The sequence below is a fragment of the Trichechus manatus genome, unplaced genomic scaffold (genome assembly GCF_000243295.1).
Source record: "Trichechus manatus latirostris isolate Lorelei unplaced genomic scaffold, TriManLat1.0 scaffold00075, whole genome shotgun sequence".
Taxonomy (NCBI): Eukaryota; Metazoa; Chordata; class Mammalia; order Sirenia; family Trichechidae; genus Trichechus; species Trichechus manatus.
This window is the reverse complement of record NW_004444011.1, coordinates 3,019,556-3,038,139: the sequence shown is the minus strand read 5'-3', so window position 1 is coordinate 3,038,139 and position 18,584 is coordinate 3,019,556. Positions and strand designations below refer to the sequence as shown.

Genomic DNA, 18,584 nt, shown 5'->3' with positions numbered 1-18,584 from the left:
TTTTTTTTTTTTTACTAATCAGCTTTGGAACACTAAATTAATAAATGTATTTGGTTGCTGATCAGGAACTAAGGCTTCACATTTTGTTTTAGGATGAATAAACTTAGTGGTATTACATAGACTAAAGTTTTGCAAGAGAAAAGGAAATACTATTTTTCCCAAGATGAGATTCTTGGATATCACTCTCAAAATATAGTCTGATAGGAAAAAATAACAGGAATGATTAAACTTCTTGTGTATTAATACATTTTTCTTTTTCAGCATTAACTACTACAAGTCCTTCTCAAAATCATGTGAAGCGGATCAATTTCCTTTTTAATTTGAATAAACATCCAATCTTTTTAAAATGATATTTACTGAAATTCAACAGTTTGAAGAAATACATTTATAAAATAAAGCATAGTTAATACATAAACTTACATTAAAATCAAATATGTGTCTAAATTTTTCTAGGTCCTCTGAAATAAAGATGGTATAATGGAAAGTTATGTTTAGAAGATTAATTCTGTTTCGAGACATCGGTCAATTACACAGTATTATAAATCTACAACTTGGATACAAACTTTTCTGTGGAATGGTACTAGAAGGAATTCCCTTTGTTGATTTCCCCTTTGGGCTATTTGGGTGTGGTTTGTTTTCTTCTCTGACTGGAACAAAGATATGCAGGAAAATCTTCTTTTACAGCTAAAATTTCTTGTTCTTATAAGCAAGTTTAAGGAGAGAAAAAAAAAAGCAGCTGATCATGTCTGGCTTAATCTCCTTATGCTAGTGCATATATTGGATTTTATCCAGGTTAACAAAAATAAAGCCACAGGGTATGTACATGCAGTAGTATATTTAAGCTACTGGCTGACACACTTTCTAATGGCTGAAAGTATATAAAAAATACGAAGACAGAAGAAAAACAGTAAGCAGTTATGAAAAAACAAGTTTTCTCATTCTTTATTAGTTAAAAAAAAGCTAAAGCCTAATAAAAATATGATTCAGACCAATTATTTATTTTGCATTTGCTCCATTTAGGAAGTAAGGAGAAATAGCTCGGTCGGCACGCTGAAGTTTATTTTCAGTTAAAAATCCCCATATATTAGAAATCATCTGAGAAAGCAGTAAAAATGGATAAGGAAAAGAGTGTTATTCAGAACAAGCTTTCTAAAGTGTGCTTGTTTTCTCTGGTGCCTTGGGTTGTGTGCGCATCTTAAAAGGACATTAAAAAAAAATAATCAAACCTCTATGTTCATGTTCAGGACAGGACATAATAACAGTGTCTTGTTCTTTGATGCAAACAAGAGGAAAAATGTATACTTGCTTAATTTTGAGCACTGAAAATACTTTTTTTCCTACACCATTAAAAAATACTTTTTAAATTCTGCCATTTGCTCATGTCTTACATGAATAAAAGAACGTAGCTTAGAAAGCAGGGCCTTTCTGCCATTGTATTTTTTCTAATTAAAATTCAGAGTATTAAGCACAGTTGAGTACATCCATGCACACATGACATATTGTCATCATAGACCGGAAGCACAAATCACAAGCACTGAACACAGATTCACTTCATAACATCATTAGGATTCATCGTACGCTATGTTTCACAAAGGTTTTGTCAAAAGCATATCATAATGGCCTGTCAGAAATGTACAAACAGAAATTTATATCAAACTGTGCTTTCTCCTCATTTTTATTATGGGAATCTAGTTGTATTCTCAGTACGTGGGCACAGGTATTAAGAGATTCCCACATTGTTAAGATTATAAAATAACACCAAAATAGAGTTGTTTTTTTTTTTTTTTAAAAAAGGTTAAGTGAAAAATATTTAGGTTACTAGGCGGGGGTATTCCTGGCAATAGTAATAAAGCATAATGACTGTTTCAAAACAAAAGTAGGTGTAGCTAGGAGTGTGAAGGTAGATAGAACTCATGAGTCACAAGGTAGAGTGTTTGATTTCGAACAAATCAAACAAAAGCCTTGCTTTCTTTTCCTTAAGAAAAGTTGGTACTCTTTATATGATAATCTCAGAAAAGAAAGCTCTCTCATTAAAACATTTTTTTTTAATATGCAAAGATGCCTGGGGTGATAAACTTTATATGCTGGCTCCCCGAGTGCAGTCCTAAGTATGATGTTATCTGGAAATTTGATGGTGGGAATTTACTTCTTTAGACTCGATATTTTTCTTCACCTTGTTCATTGATCACGCATATATGCTCAAACAATAAAGGATTTAAAGACATCAGTCTTTTAACAAAATATGAGGCACAGAAAATGTGATGCAGTAATAACAATGTCATCTCATAATTGGTTATTGTTCATTGAAATATATGTATACACATATAATATATACACATATATACATTATATATAAAATATTTGTAATGTATATATACATATATAAAATATTTATAATGTACATATACATATATATACCTTCTATATTTGTATAAATTCTAAAGAGACCCATTCAAATACCTGACAAAAGTTTCTTTGCTGTTTTAGTTTTGAGTCCTATGCTGAATTTGGCTCCCCAGATCCCTAAAAACCAGAAATGCTGAAGGAACAGTGTGTTTAGCCCTGGTGGAGCTAGAATGTCTCCTATTGGTAAAGTTATAATCTCTCGGGTGAATGGAGAAATAGCAGTGGTAAACATGAACTTTTATTGACCCTTTTTGGGTAGCAAGAAATGTGTCAGGAATATTTTGGTGGCAAGCAACAGAAACTGAGTCAGGCTACCATAAGCAAAAACAAGGGATTTATTGGTAGAATACTGGAGTAGCTCACAGAATCACAAGAAGAGCTGGCAATGAAACAACTGGAAGGCAGGAACAAGGGTAGCTGCGGAGACCTCAGCCCACGAAGGCTGTGGACCATCTCTCTGGAGCAGTGCTGTTATAGTGGCTGAAGTCCAACAACACTCGGTCTCAGTGACTTTGAGTTTGAGTTTCTAATTCCCAGGACAGAGAGACTGAATGGTCTACCTCGGGTAAGGTGTCTTCTTCTAGATCAGTCAGTGCTGGTCGGGTCATCGACATTGAGGGTCATGCCTATGTGTTGAAACCATTTCCCCATAAGGAGGAATTGTTGTGAGCTGCAGGCCACTGTAATTGGTACCTATTAGACTTCAAGCACTGATACAAAATAGTTTGACAGAACACTGGCTATTATTATGGAAGGGTGGGCATAGTCAATGACTAAGGAGAAAAATCAGTATCATGTGATATTTCTGCTTTTAGTTTCCTTATTTCTTTAGCACAAAACAGAGATAGTTATGACTTGCTTCCATCATCCTAATACCTACTTTGCAGGGTACTACTGGTGAGAGTTATTTGAGATTATGCACACAAAGTGTCCAGCATATTTCTGACATATAGAAGATAATAAATGGCAGGCATCACTACTATATAAAGTTGTTAAATTGAAAAGTCACTGTTAAGCTTTTGCGAAAAGAGAGCTAGGGATTTCCATGCAAGACTTATATTCAGATCTCTGAAGTATTCATTATAATCTAAGGCATAATCCACCACAAATAAGCATTTCAGCAGAGTAGAGAGAGAGGGGAACAAAAAGAACGAAACAGAATTTACATAACAGTAAGTACAAAGCCACTATATGCTATTGTTGGCACTCAAACCGTGAGGGTCTTTCATTGAAGCAGAAGTAAGTGAGGAAAGTGATCAGTAACGCACTGGACCAGCCCAACAGGGACCTGGGCTAGAAAACTACTCTGGGAGACAAAGGCAAACAAGCAAACATACAATGACGAATTACTGAACTCCTAATAATTGAGAAAGGGCTCAGGAAGCCCTGTGGATAACCATAAGTAAGTATGAGTTAGTCATGTAGACCGGTTGTTCCAAAGCAAGCAGTATCCAATAATGATATAAGGCCAAAAGAAACACTTTGAAAAGCTATAAAGTGCAGTTCAAACAAAAGGCATTACAATAGTGCAATACGTGAAAAGGTACAGGTGGTAGCAAAAAGGAAGCAATCTTCCCACCGTACTCAGTCATCTGCTTGTTAAAGGGCTGGAAAGCAAAACCTAGGAGGCAAGATTAAAGTAAATCTTGCCTGAGGAAGAGAATGCACAGGGTTATTGTAAAGCTGGCCTTTGAGTCCACAATGCAGAGGATATTAATTAGTGATTTATATCTATTGAGGGCAGGATGAGAGGAAATGGATTTAAATGTAGTATGAGGTTCTTAGGTGAAGCAGAGGAAGAATTTATTAAAAGGGAAATGATTTTTATTGGAAAGGATCCTTAGGGAACAGACAGTAGCTCTCCTTTAGAGGTCTTGAAAGAGAATAAATGTGTCCATGGTCCAATAATTTTTAAAACCCTTTTTCAGCTGTTTAGAATCCTTTAAGTTTGTTCATTCCAGGGATGTACTTACTTTTGTGAAACTGTACTTTGGTATAGGCAGTGGACTTACAGCATGGAGAAAGTTATCACCAGGGTGACCACTCACCGCCATTTTGATCCCTATAACCAAAGATGTTTGCACATGGAGAAACCAATTGGTTCCTGCTCTTAGAAAACGTCAGAGGTGAGGGACTTATTTTCTAGGGGGTTGCATTATGGTGTCACTGTTAGGAAGCCAGTCTGATCCCTCCAAACTGCACAGTTTCTTGAGAAAAATAATCACAGAGTAGAAGAAAAAGATGTCAGAGATTACATTGAGCATGTAGGAAAGAGTCCATTATGAGAAAGGAACAAAAGTACAAAGCCTCAGAAATCCAGAGAGAGAGAGAGAAATAAATAAATAAAGAGTCTGAGCTAGCGAAAAGAATATTAGCAAATGGCAGGAAACCCTAGTTGTAACAGTAATAATGACTTTACCGTGAGCAATGCAATCCCTACAACAAGCGTGGCAACTCAGTCTGGGAAAATTAGAGCCCAAAACCAGTTCAGAAGGCCAAACATTTACAGATGGCATGGAATAAAAGAAGGACAATGGTCAGCAGGACAGGAGAACAGTAGGGAACCAGAGTGACTTATCTCTAGCTGGTACTGTTCCTCCTTTTATACTTGCAATTGCAGATGTTCCTTACAGGTGTAGTATAAGAGTAAGAGCAGTGACTGGAGCCAGATTGCCTTGGTTCGATACTTGCCCTACACTTACCAGGGCAAGCAATTTAACCTGGCTATGTTTAATCTCCTCATCTGTAAAATGAGTGTAATAGTAGTACCTACCTTAGAGGGCTCTTGTGAGGATTAAATGAGGATAATCTCTGTTGAGCTCTTAGAACAGTGCCAGATACATCATAGCCTTTTACTAGCGCTAGCTGCTATTATTTTATTAATGATGTTATTAAAAGTGACCCAAGACATTTGTAATTAATCAGATACGTTTGAAATGAATGTTTTTCAGCTTCAGTTAAAATCTTATCTATACAGCAAGTATCTTACATTATTTCGTTAACAAATTTCTGTTAAATAATCTTGTCCAACCTTAACTACATCCAGATTATATTCCCAAGCCAGTAAACAAAAAGAACATGCTATTGGGTCTCCCTGCCCGGAACTAGCATAGGGCTGAAACTTGTTTTTAGAAACGAGTCACTGGCTAAATGTCCACTGGCACATCACCCATCCATACGGTGCTTCTCTTGCTCCAGTGTTTGTTCAGCTTGCTGATGAGAATCGTAGCCAAATTATCCCAGCGGCTTTAGAGCAAATGTAAATTATAAAAATCAAGCTGAAGTCTGCTTGAGCAAGTGAAAAAAAAATCACTTCTACTGTTAGAATAATAAATAACCAGGCTGCTTGTTTATCTTTTCTGGCTTTAGAACTATTCATGTTATGGGGAGGAGGTAGGAAAGGGCCTAGATGAGGAAAGTTCTCCAAAACACATGCTTGAAGTCAAGTGTGAGGTATAAAGTGTGAAGATAGTGTGAAGAGATATTTGCTCTGCTTAACTCTCCGCGTGATTAAACTTTTGTTGGGAGCTGGTGGGGAGGCGTCAGGGATTTCCCCTTCTGGGTGCTAACATTCAGGCTTGCTGAAGGTCACCATTGTGCATAGGCTGGTAATAGTTCCTGGGGATGGAACGAGAACCCCTCCAAACCTTTCCACGCCTCTCTCTGTCTGACTGGTGAGAATAGCGGCAGAGCAGGCAAGTGGCCTGCGTGAGTCCAGCAAGGCCAAGTCCTCCTCTACCCCCTTGGGGATTTATTAGCTGAGTTTTTTGGAGTTAAGATGCTATGGAAAACTTAAAAATAAAAATATGCAATGCCCAGGACAGAGTTCCTGAGAAAGATGCAAATTAGAAAATGCTAGACCCCTGTTTTAAAGGGTTCTCTCCTTCCTAGCCAGGCAGGGGACACCACGAGGTATTTGTGGGACTGTCAGCCCTACGTAGCTTCTACTTCACACAGAATGCCGTCCAATAGAAACCCAAAGATTCTTAAACTCAAAACAAAATAACACCACCAAAAACCAAAAAACACTTACAGTCAGGTTTAAAGTCATCACTTCTAGGATTTCTCTTCACCGACAAACTACCATTAAAAAGAAATAATACACTTTAGTGCTCCAAATAAAATCTCTGTGAACTGAAAGTATAATTAAACATCATTAAAATATGCATTTTCCCCTTTGAACTTATTTAATTCGTGCTCCTGCTACTAAGACACTGTAAGAATGATTGTGGATGAAAAGGAGGAAGCAGGTGTTTGCGCTGGGGCTCACCAAGCTGCTCCTGGAAATAGCTAATGGTGGCAGAGTAAAGAGGAGCTCATAGAACACAGAAAAGTGTTTCCTCTCCCCTTTCCTCTCTCCCAGACTAGCAGTTTAATGAACTATTTCTTCATTGTGGTCATATCTAACAGCCCTGGGCAAACGGTCACTGGTTCGGAATAAACTATACTCTTTGGGAGGGCAGTGGTGGTTCAGTGGTAGAATTCTCTCCTTCCCGTTTTGATTTTACTATTCGATTCCACATGCACCTCATGTGCAGCCACACTCATCTGTCAGTGGAGGCTTGCATGTTACTATGATGCTGAACAGGTTTCAGTGGAGTTTCTAGACTAAGATGGGCTAGCAAGAAAGGCCTGGCAATCTGAAAAACCAGCCAATGAAAACCCTGTGGATCACAATGGTCCAATCTGCAACTGATCATGGGGACGGTGCAGGACCGGGCAGCATTTCATTTGCTTGTGCATGAGGTCCCCATGAGTTTGGGGAGGGGTCGACTCGACAGCAGCCAACAACAACAATACTCTTTGAAACTGCATCCTATGTTGGCATCCTCTTGGGATTGTTCTGAAAACAGAAATAATGATGATGTGAATGTCCCACTCATCTGGCTACCTTAACCATGTTGGGCTTGTATTTCTCAATGCTGCTGAGCAGAGCTTTTATGGTCCTCCCAGTCCCAACAACATCCTTTGCATAGAATACAGACAAATTCAACGAAACACATTTGGCCAGCATTAATGGATTTTTCATCCGGAGAGACATGATTACATTTCTTATTAATAATGCATCATAATTAGAAATGTCATCAAATTGGAGCCAAATAGGAGGCAGAATTTCTTATACTTTTTGAGGCAGGTGTTTCTTTCTGGAAGCTGGGTCTTGGGGAATATATTGGTGAATACTTCCTCCCTGAATCCTTCAGCTAAATGAAGGGCTAAATTCTGCCTTTGGAGAGCATGTGGGGCTCCTCATTGATTACATTCGGACTTGTGCATGCACGTTCAAGGACTGAATTTGGCCCTAAGGTTATGCAACACAATACAAGAGGCATGAATTTTCATGGACGCAGGATGTATATCTGAATACACTGAATGGATAAACACCTCCCCCTGTGGCCTCCCCATTCAATGGGGGAGTAAGCGGCTGAGAAGTGAGATGTGTCTGGACGGCAGCTGGTGACAGCACGTGAGTTCTGAGGGTATGAGACTGCAGAGAGCCCAGGCCCATCCCCGCTGATGAGCTGCTGCACAAAGAGCAGAAGGGGCCACTGATATCCGCTGTCCGGAGCTGATTATCCAAACAACAGATCTGAATTTAGCCAGGGTTGGGCAATTCATTTGGCTAGAGGGTCTACTTCACAAGTTACACTGACCCAGAAGAGCTGCAGGTACATATGGCACACACAGGCAATTGTGTAACAAAAGCCGAAAACAGCTCCCCTGAATTTTAGCCAGCTGATAAGACAGGCATACTCCTGAATGAAACATGGCCATTTGCTGTTATCAGTCCTGTGCTGCCACAGGGCACCGCGCCTTCTCTTTTCTTTCCTTTTTTAAATATATTTTAGACAGAAAAAAGAATTAAATTAAATCATAGCATTCCCTTGGATTGCCAGTTTTTAACTGATTGTATTTATTATTTTGATGCTGAAGGCAGACATCCTGAAAGTCATTAGCAAGAGCACTTAATTAAGGGTACAAAGTTCCCATTTTGATTCTACTATTCGATAAGTCATGGTTCTGTGGGCTAGTTTCCTCTTCTGTAAAAATGTCTGACTCATAAAGAGGTATAGAAACCAATTTTAGACATATGTAAAACTGGATATGAAAAAGGATAGAGTCCTTTACAGCTATTATTGCAGTGCTTTTATCGTACGTTATTTGAGGCCAGTGATTCTAGTAGGTTCCTAGTCAATAAATCTGGAGTGTCATGCACACAGTGGGAATTTAGTAAGTCCTTGACCAATTTGATAACAAGTTCTATATTTTAAAACTCACCACTAGATTCTTTCAACTTCCAAATATGGATAAGGAAAAGCCAGCTTACCTCAACAACGAGGACATTCTAAAAAAAAATAAAACCCAGTTATTTAGAATATGATAAAAATCTGTCTCATAACATAGACTCACATTTTGTTTACAGTTAGAACGTCACAATTTGCTTAGCTGGTCCTTCCCCACCCATCTAATCTAAATGCTTACTAGTAATCTAGGTATTTTAGATTCATTTTAACAGCCCCTCTGAATTAATTGGTACCGCAATATTGGTACCTATACTCAGGTTAGGGCCCTGGTAGTGCAACGGTTAAGTTTTGGCTGCTAAACGAAAGGTTGGTGGTTCGGAACTCACCAGCAGCTCTGTGGGAAAAAAGACCTGGTGATCTGCTCCCATAAAGATTTCACCCTAGGAAACCCTATGAGGCAGTTCTACTCTGTCTCTATGAGCCAGAGTTCACTTGACGGCACACAACAACAACATACTCAGGCTGGGAACAGGCTTATCTTAGACCCTGTTACTGTCTGAAGAGCTATCCATAAAGTCTTCCCATCTCAATAATTATGGGGCGTGCTGCTATTGAGCAGCATAATTCTTAATTATGCAATTTGGGATGCAAAGTTTACAAAGAGTTTACCAGGAAAACCAGCCAAAAGAAGCTGCATTACTAATGGAGACACGCCTGAGAGCACTATTCCTGAGAGCACTATTCATGTCTGAGAGCACTATTCCTGCATAGACACCAAAATCACTGGGGACTCAGTACTTGCCTTCTGATTTTTAGCTCTGAGAAAGGGGTAGGCTAGAGAAAGAACTCTGAGGTGCCTGGTTTATATTTTTAGTGTGATGATGTAGCCCTCTTGTGACGTGCTCTCAAGGCATTGCTCTATTCTTCCCCCTGAGAACACTGATCATACTCATTTTAATTGCTTATCTGATATCTGCCTTCCCCACTAGACTATAAGCTACATGAGGGTGGGAATAATATTTGCCTTGCCTACTACTGTATACTCAGAGCTTAGCATTAACCAATTGCCATCAAGTCAATTCCAACTCATGGTGACCCCATGTGTGTCAGAGTAGAATTGTGATCAGTAGGGTTTTCAATGGCTGATTTTTTAGAAGTAGATTGTCAGGCCTTTCTTCCAAAGTGCCTCTGGATTGACTTGAATCTCTATCCTTTCAGTTAGCAGTCAAGTGCATTAATCATTTGTACCATCCAGACTCTAGCATAATAGCCTGCATACAGATGCTCAATAATTATTTGAATGAATGAATAACTGATTAAGCTTATTAATGAGTTAAAATCAGCCAATTAATTGGATTACTAGCTACATGTCAATGTTGCCCATCAAATTAAAATATGACTGTGTTAATATGCCATTCCAATTAACTGCGTGTTGAGAAAATTCCCTCAGTGTGATGGTATCTTTCTTTCTTTAGATGACCTTTCATTTATCCCTGTAATTCATATAATACTTTAAAAAATCACATCAAATCTTAAACATTAGATATCTTTCTCATGTCTAACGCAAAAGACACTTAATTATCAAAAATGTCAATCAACTAACCATCCAAACTAACCACTGTTGACTTTGCATCATAGTATTTTATGTGTCAAATGCACCCTTAGATGGAAATATCTTTCTGGAAGTGTTTTTCTCTCAGGTATAGTATTTTTAGTCCACTAAAATCCATTAAAAAGCTTAATTTTATCATTAAAATGTAAGATTGTTTTGTCCATTTTGAAAGCAGGTCATACTCACACTATCTGCTACTCTAAGAATCAATCACATTGACAGAGGAGTCCCTTTGGCATGCTGAGCATAATTTGTTATGATCTTTATGATCAATCCGTAATAGTTAGGGCATGCATTTTTAGTCTGATAGAGGCTTGCCAACCATGCCTATCAACCAACCGGAAGACTTAGAGAATGTTTCAGTTAATTTAATTTCCTGGTTCATGATCCCTTTTTGTTTCAACTTTATAAAGAAGAACATTTCTAAGATGTGTTCATCTGTATTCTTGCCTAATTAAGCAGAGGGCATGGAACATAATTAAATCAGCTTTTTTTTTTTTTTTGACAGTGCAGAACCTTGCAAACAAAAGAATCATCTTTGAAAAGATTAGCCTACATTTGTAAAATACAACGGTGAGTGGGAAATGGGACTCAGGTGTGTGCCAATCCTTGGATATATTATCAAAATTACTTGAAAACATCTTAAAATCAAGGTAATACACACACATGCTTAAAATCAAATAGACCCAAAGGGCTCTTAAAGAAAATCAACCACCTCCTGCCTTACTGCTCCATACCTCCAATTCTCCTCCCCAGAGACAGTCACTTCTAGCTGGTTTTCTGGTAGTTACTTCCATATTTCTAAACAATATATTTAATAATATAGCTATTTCTGCTTTTGAAACCATATTTAAAGTATTGATTTTTTTTGGTTTGCTTGTTATTAAAAAGGTTTTCTCAATTATAAATGCATATTCATTTTTATTATAGAAAGCTCATAGATTCTTTACCAGTTGCCACTGAATCAACTCCAATTCATGGTGATCCCATGTGTGTCAGAGTAGAACTGTGCTCCATAAGGTTTTCAAGTGCTGATTTTTCAGAAGCAGATTGCCAGACCTTTCTTCTGAGGTGTCTTTGGGTGGACACAAACCTTCAATTATGGACAGGGGAATACTAGTATAGAAAAACTATCTGTTATTGAAAGGGAACCCTACAGAAACCAAGACTTCTTTAGTGAGTTATATACGGCAGCCATCACCTACAAATTTATTTCCCTTTACAAAACATCGCACTATGTTTCCAAATTCGTTTATTAGCAATATACACCCTAGTCTGGATTTTCAGTGGCCCTGCCTGTTGTGTGAAATATTCCAATAAAAGCAAAGCCTTTGGAAGCTAGACTCTGCCATATAAAACAAGAAGTAGCCCAAGAGTTGTTAGCTGTCATCGAGTCAGCTCCCAACTCATGGTGACCCTGTGCACTGCAGAACAAAACACTGCCCAGTTCTGCTCCAATCCCAAGATCAACTGCAGATCAGACATTTGTGATCCACAGGGTTTTCACTGGTTGATTTTAGTAGATTTAGAAGTAGATCACCAGGGCTTTCTTCCTAGTCTGTCTTAGTCTGGAAGCTCCACTGAAAACTGCCTCAACTTTGGAAGCACTTTCACTAATGTCTAAGGAAACTAGTCTCTTTACAGTTTAATGCACCAAGATTAGAACCAAAATTAACTCATCTTTATGTGTTCAGCACACAGCATGGTTTCTGGCATGCAGCAAATGCTCAAGAAATGCTTGTTGAATGACTCCACAACTTTGACCTCATTTCTTTCACTTTCTCTAGTTCATTATACTTTTGCTGCATCCTCTCCATTTTTAACAATGTGCAATTCCTCCTTAACAGAGCAATCATTAATATCTACTGCTTTTTTTTTGCACCAAGAAATCTTAAAAATTCTCATTTTTTGAGTGGGCAAACATTGGACATTTTTTCAGAACACAATGTACCTCCTAAAGACTTCCAATCTGATAATACTCTGATCACTAACTGTGAGATGTTTGCCAGTACTGTCTTAGTCATCTCATCACGCCTAGCTCATTTCCTCCCAGAAAAACTAGTAAAATCTCCAGCCTGGGGGCTGCAGGCAAACATCCTCTGGGGAACCTCTAAAGTGTGTTCTTTTTTTGCTATTTTGAGATCCTGATCTAAGTTAATCACATCAAGTTAGGAAAGAAAGGAAAAGAGAGAAAGAGAAGAAAAGAGAGGGAGGGAGGAAGAGAAAGAAGAAAGAATTATACAAATCTGAATGATTTTCTTAAATAGGTTATTCTTTCTTTTAGTATTTTAAAACACACAATGATTAGCAACCCCCCATTGTGTCATCTGAAGCGGTGTAGATTTGCAGCTGTAGTTACCGTAATAGCAGGGATGGCAGTGGTGGTGATGAGCTGTATCATGGATTCTGGGGATGAGTAGGAGTGTGAATATAAACCCTGTGGCAAAAGGAATGTCGTTCAGTATTTCATTTTCTGGGATAACTCACAAAATTGCCAGAACCATCAGTCGGGCGTTTCTACTGTTGTGCAAGTTCTCAGCCTCAGATGCAACAGGAAGTTTTAATTTAAGGCAGTCTAGGGGGACATTCTGGCAGGTTTCAATGCTTCGTTCTGGCATTTGATTAGAAACTTATTTTTGCAGGGGAGGTGGGAGGATTCTCTTGAAATCTTGTACTTAACCTGCACTTCTGTGTTTTCACGTTACCAGAATTGGGCTTCTTCCATGCTCTTGGTTTTATTCCACCCTTTCAGAGGTTTCTCTTGAGCATGAAAACAATCTTCTTGATTCAATAGATGTGCATTTTATAAAGTCCCAGGATTAAAGCAACTTTCAAAAAATCAGTCAGAGAGCAGAGAGCATATTGTACAGACAGCTTAAATACACCAAGTAAAATGCTTTCAACATTGTGAACCGAAGAGGCCATTTAACTTTATTCAACAGCAGTGACTTATTTAGAACCATGACTCAGCCAGCCCCCTTGTGAGCTTCCTTCCCTGTCCTTTAAGAAAAAAAAAAAAAAAAAAGAGACAGGCATATGGGGGCTATCCAGAATCTTCTTTCTAAATATTTCAACTCCCATGTCTTCAGAGGGCTTAAGAAGTTCCTTAGCACAGCTATGAGGCTCATAGTGCCTCTCCCAGCATGGCAAAATTATATAGGTGAGCCATTTACTCACATTTTAAAAAGTTTTTAAATCAACAAGTTTGATTTAAAAAATCTTTTCTAACCCTCCCTCCTTATATAATCATTTAACTCTCTTGGCTGCTTCTTTTGATACTGTTATTCCTTCTCTTTCACCCCTACTTAGATCGTAGAGTGGAATCTTTGGGTAGTACAAACGGTTAACACGCTTGATTTCTAATTGAAAGGTTGGAGGTTTGAGTCCACCCAGAGGCACCTTGGAAGAAAAGCCTGGTGATCTACTTCCAAAAAACTAGCCACTGAAAACCCTATGTAGCACAGTTCTACTCTGACACACATGGGGTCGCCATGAGTCAGCATTGACTCAACAGCAATAGATAGTGGTAGCTCATATTAGTTCAAGTGCTCATGCTCACTCCACCACTACTGTCTCCTAACAGGTCTCCCTATCTGTAGTCTCTCCCTTCTTTCAGTTAATTCTACCCACTGGCAGTTTCATTTTCCTAAAACACAAATGTTTTCGTATCACCTCTGCTCAAAGACTCCTGTGGGTCCTCTTTGCTTTTTTGAATAAGTTCAAATTCTTTATTGTGATGTTCATTTTTTGTAGTCCACACACCGAATCCAATTGACATTTTCAGGTTTTTTTTCTTATTATCTCCCTATTTTTGACTACTTTCCCTCTGTCAGCCTGATCCACTCCTTGTCCTCTGGCTCTTCTAGTTCTATGCCTCTGCTCCTATCATTCCGCCATTCCATGTCACTCTTCTTTCCTCTTCTGTGTTATTCTCAGAACTTCTCGTCCCCCAAAAAATTGCATCTTCCTACTCTAAAACAATCCCAAGGAATCCCTTTCTTTGGACTTTCTTCAGCCCAAGGAAAGAGTCTTGTGTGGAAAGACTCTCAAGGCTCGTCTGTGGGTGTTGAGCATTAAATAAAAGAAGGTGTCAAAAAGTGCCTCGCAGAGTGCCTGGCTTTGATAAATTCATGTAACTTAAATGTGAATTTGTTCATTGACTGACAAATGGTATGACTGTATGAGAAAGCAGAAGTTAAATGGTGACCTGGAACAACCCTTCCATCCAATATAAATATTTATTGCAGTTTCAGACTTTCTCCTACAATCATAAAAAAAAAAAAGTCGCTAATTGTTGGGCACCTTTTTCTTTTAATTTTTTTTCCCAACGGGTGTATACTGTGCATGATGGGAATATTCTGGAGAGCATGTGAAATTTTATTTTTCAAGTCCTCTCCAACTGTTAATGTGAAGTGAGAATGGATAGCCTTTGGGGCTTTTCTCTGAAAGGCTGAAGAATGGGTGAACAGGGTCAGCCAGTCAATTGAATACATTTATCTGTTGAAGAAAAAGGAAATTCTAAATGCTTGCTAGTATTTTGTCCCTCGTCTCATCTTCAGCTGTGTTGAACTCACCTCCTTCAGCTCCGTCTTGAATCTCTCGTGACATCAAAGCCCTTCTGCCTCTACAAAGAGTATGCTCCTTCGCTCAACAACTTTCTCACCCAATTCTAAACTGAATCGGTGGGTTGATATCCTTTTGGGGTGACCAGGTAGGTTTACATTTTTCACTTTTTCTCTGTCATGTCTTCCTTTTCCCAAACTCAATTGAAAACTTCTTTCAGATTTCCGAGAAGGAGAAGCATATACTCACTCATCAACAAATACTTATTCAGACCTGTTGTGTTCCATGCATTGTGCATGGTGTTGGAGATACAATAGTGAATAAGATAGGCACGGTCCGTGCTCTCATCATGCTTACATTCTGGTGGGGGAGACACGTAATAAAAAATAAGGCAAAAAGTAAACACTACAAATTGTGATCAGGGTTCTAAAGGGAACAGGGTACTGACACAGAGATTTACCAGGGATGGGATATAGCGTAGAGGGGACGAGTATGTGCTCATTTTAGACAGGGAATCAGGGAAGGCCTCCCTTACGGAGGAGACGTGCTGAGACCTAAAGGATAGGGGAAAATGAATTCCAGGTAGTGACAACATCTGGTAGAAAATCTTGGCAGGAAGGGGATTAGGCAGTGTGGTGGGCGTGAGTGGGTACGATGTGGGTTGGGACGAGAAGCTTAATCTTGTTGGCCTTACATGTTGTGGAAGGAGTTTGGACTGTAGTCTCAGAGCATTATGCGTAGGGTTGTCAGGTAAAGTACAGAACACACAGTTAAATTTGAATTTCAGATAAACAATGAATAACTTTTTCGTACAAATATGTCCCAAATAGTAGGTGGGACATACTTATACCAAATATTATATGGGCTATACTTCTACTAAATATGGCATGGGACACATTTACATTAAAAATTTATCCATTGCTTATTTGAAATTCAAATTTAACTAAGCATCCTGAATTTTTTGGTTTGTTTTGTGTTGTTTTTGCTAAATCTGGCAACTCTAGTTGAGAAGCCACTGAAAAGTTTTCAGTAGGCAAGTACATGATCCCATTTCTCTTTTAGGAAAATGAAGATCCCTTTGGCTGCTTCATGGAGAATGGTTTGGAGGGTAGCGAAAGTGAAGTGAAGGCAGAAACCAGGGAAAGGATGGTTGTGGTCTTGCCCTAGACTAGTGCTTCTCCAACTTTAATGTGCATAGGAATTATCTGGGGGGGGGGTCTTTTTAACATGAAGCCTTCAATTCAGTAGATCATTTTTTGTAAGAAAGTTTCATTGGAACACAGTCACACTTATTCATATCCATATCATCTGTGGTTGCTTTTGCACTATAACAATAGAGTTTAGTATGTCAACCTTTTCCTGCTAATTACTGTATATTCATCTTAGAAATATTTACCCAATGTCTTCTAAGCCCAAGGGATTCTACTTGGCATACGTTTAAATGTATATAAAAATACATTTATCTACACGCAGAGTGTAAAATACCACTAATTAGCACCTGGAAACCTTGAAGAATAATTTGTTATGCTAGCAAAAAGTTAAGGCGGACTTCTGCTTGTACTTACTGCTAGCTGGGTTTTTTTGTCTCTTCTGAACTTCCTGGTTGCTTGCTTTCTCATGGAGGTCTTTGTAGTAATTATAAACCACCATACCAGTTGCCGTCAAGTTGACTCCAATTCATGGTGACCCCATGTGTGTCATAGGGTTTTCAGTGGCTGATTTTTCAGAAGTAGATTGTTAGGCCTTTCTTCCAAGCTGCCTCTGGGTGGACTCAAACCTCCAACCTTTCATTTAGTAGTCAAGCACATTAACCATTTGCACCACCCAGGGATTCCTAATTATAGGAGGAAAATACTGAGGCACGACCTCTACCCCTTCTGGTCACTCTACCCCAGTAAGAAGCTATCCTTTCTTCAACCTCTTCTCTATTAAAAAAAAGGGACTATCCCATGCTCACCTAGGGGGAAATCTTTTATAAGGAACAAGAGGATGATTCCAGTAGGGAAGAAAGAAGGACCACAATTCTACGTGCAAAATTTTTCTTGACATTCATTTGGAACACTTAAGAGTTACCACTTCGACAGACCTCACAGCAAAACACCACATAAAATATATCTGTTGCATAATAAATTTGTAAGGCACCCCCCCCCCCAAAAAAATACAACCCAAACTCGTTGTGGTCGAGTCAATACTGACTCATAGCAACAGTATCATACAAAAAAGTACTAGAATAATCTATCATTTAAAGACCACTCCAGGGTTGTTAAAAGTTATGAATTTCTGGAAACTGCTTTGAGAATTTTAGCTTTCTAGGGTGTTATTTTATACAATGATGTAGTAACATGAAATGGTGGGCTAGCAATGCACTAACACCAGCAAGTCAATTCTAATTTCTGTGGTTTGAAATGTGGTTCAAAATTTACTACTAGATAGCAATTTAACACTGAATCCTACTATGCTGTCTTCTGAGTAGAGGGAACTAAGCTGTTTTGTAGTCCAAGTCTTTGTGGTTCTGTAGTGTCACCAATGTTAATATACATATTTTTATTAAATGTGGCTGCTACTCCTTTTCCCCATCCAGGCATTGCATAACAATAACAACCACAAAAAAGAGAGATTAAGCTTGTGTAATAGATTCATTTTACTTAGAAAGCTGAAGCTGTTAGCGATAACGAATACAAGATATGTCTTGGTACAGCTGAACAAAAACAAATTCTGCATTGCTTTCATTCACAGCAAAGCTTGCATTTCAGGTCACATTCCACAAGGACCATGTGCTTTAGGAAACAACTCTTTCTTCCAGTTTGTATATTTATGTCAGACAGCAGTCTTTTCACTTAATTATTTATCTGCAGGTTTGGAAATCCAACTTACAATTGGAGGTATTTTTCCCATAATCTAATCAGCTACCTTCTTTTTAATAAACCCGAAACAAAACAAAAGGCTGAAAAATGTGCTCTCAAGAAGTCTTTCATATATATATATACACACACACATATATACATATATGTTGTTGTTATGTGCCATTGAGTTGATTCCAACTCATAGCGACCCTGTAGGACAGAGTAGAACTGCCTTATAGGGTTTCCAAGGAGCGGCTGGTGCTGTTGGGTTTGAACTGCTGACCTTTTGGTTAGCAGCCAAGCTCTTAACCACTATGCTGCCAGGGCTCCATACATATATATCCCCCCAAATTTTGTACATTTCAGCAAACCTATTCAAATTTTTTTACTAAAGTGCCCAGGTGCTGAGTGAGGCATAGATGAGAGATGAAAAAAGGACAAAGATAAAGGCTTCCTTTTCAGGGGGTACCTGAGAGGCTGAGTAGAAAAGGGCCAAAAAGAGAAGGCGTGCCAAGAGGTTTTGTAATCCAAGGTTGTCTGAAAGAAGGTTGGAAGGAAGCCTGGAGAAGAAAGATTTGGCTGTGTCTTGTCATAGAAGCAATCTAAAAAGGAGTGTTTTGTAAAGGAGAAATCATTAAAAGGATTCACACATCCATTTGCATGAATTAGCAAACCTGGGAGAGTGTCTGCAATGTCTTGCAAAAGCTGACCTGAAATGGAGGTCACCGATTTACCCATGACATTAATATGTACCCAGTGATCAAAGTCACATTAACGAACCTTTCCAGCAAGTGTGGAGAGATCATCGCGTCCAATTATCTGCATCTCGCCCATGGATTAGTCATTCTAAAAAAAAGAAGAAGAAGAAGATAATATTTTACTGCATAAGAAAACCTTTAAAGCATTTTCCTGTCTACC

The 18,584-nt window shown here is 38.6% G+C and overlaps 1 protein-coding gene across 1 annotated transcript in view; it reads right to left on the bottom strand.

The window, feature by feature from the left end:
• Nucleotides 1-4,027: 4,027 nt before the first annotated feature.
• PRTFDC1 (phosphoribosyl transferase domain containing 1) overlaps nt 4,028-18,584 on the bottom strand; it is an 84,159-nt gene continuing 69,602 nt past the window's right edge. Inside the window, 5 exon segments of the mRNA XM_012556697.1 lie at nt 4,028-4,056; nt 6,440-6,489; nt 7,293-7,372; nt 8,732-8,749; nt 18,447-18,512. Coding sequence (XP_012412151.1) covers nt 4,028-4,056; nt 6,440-6,489; nt 7,293-7,372; nt 8,732-8,749; nt 18,447-18,512 — 243 coding nt within the window.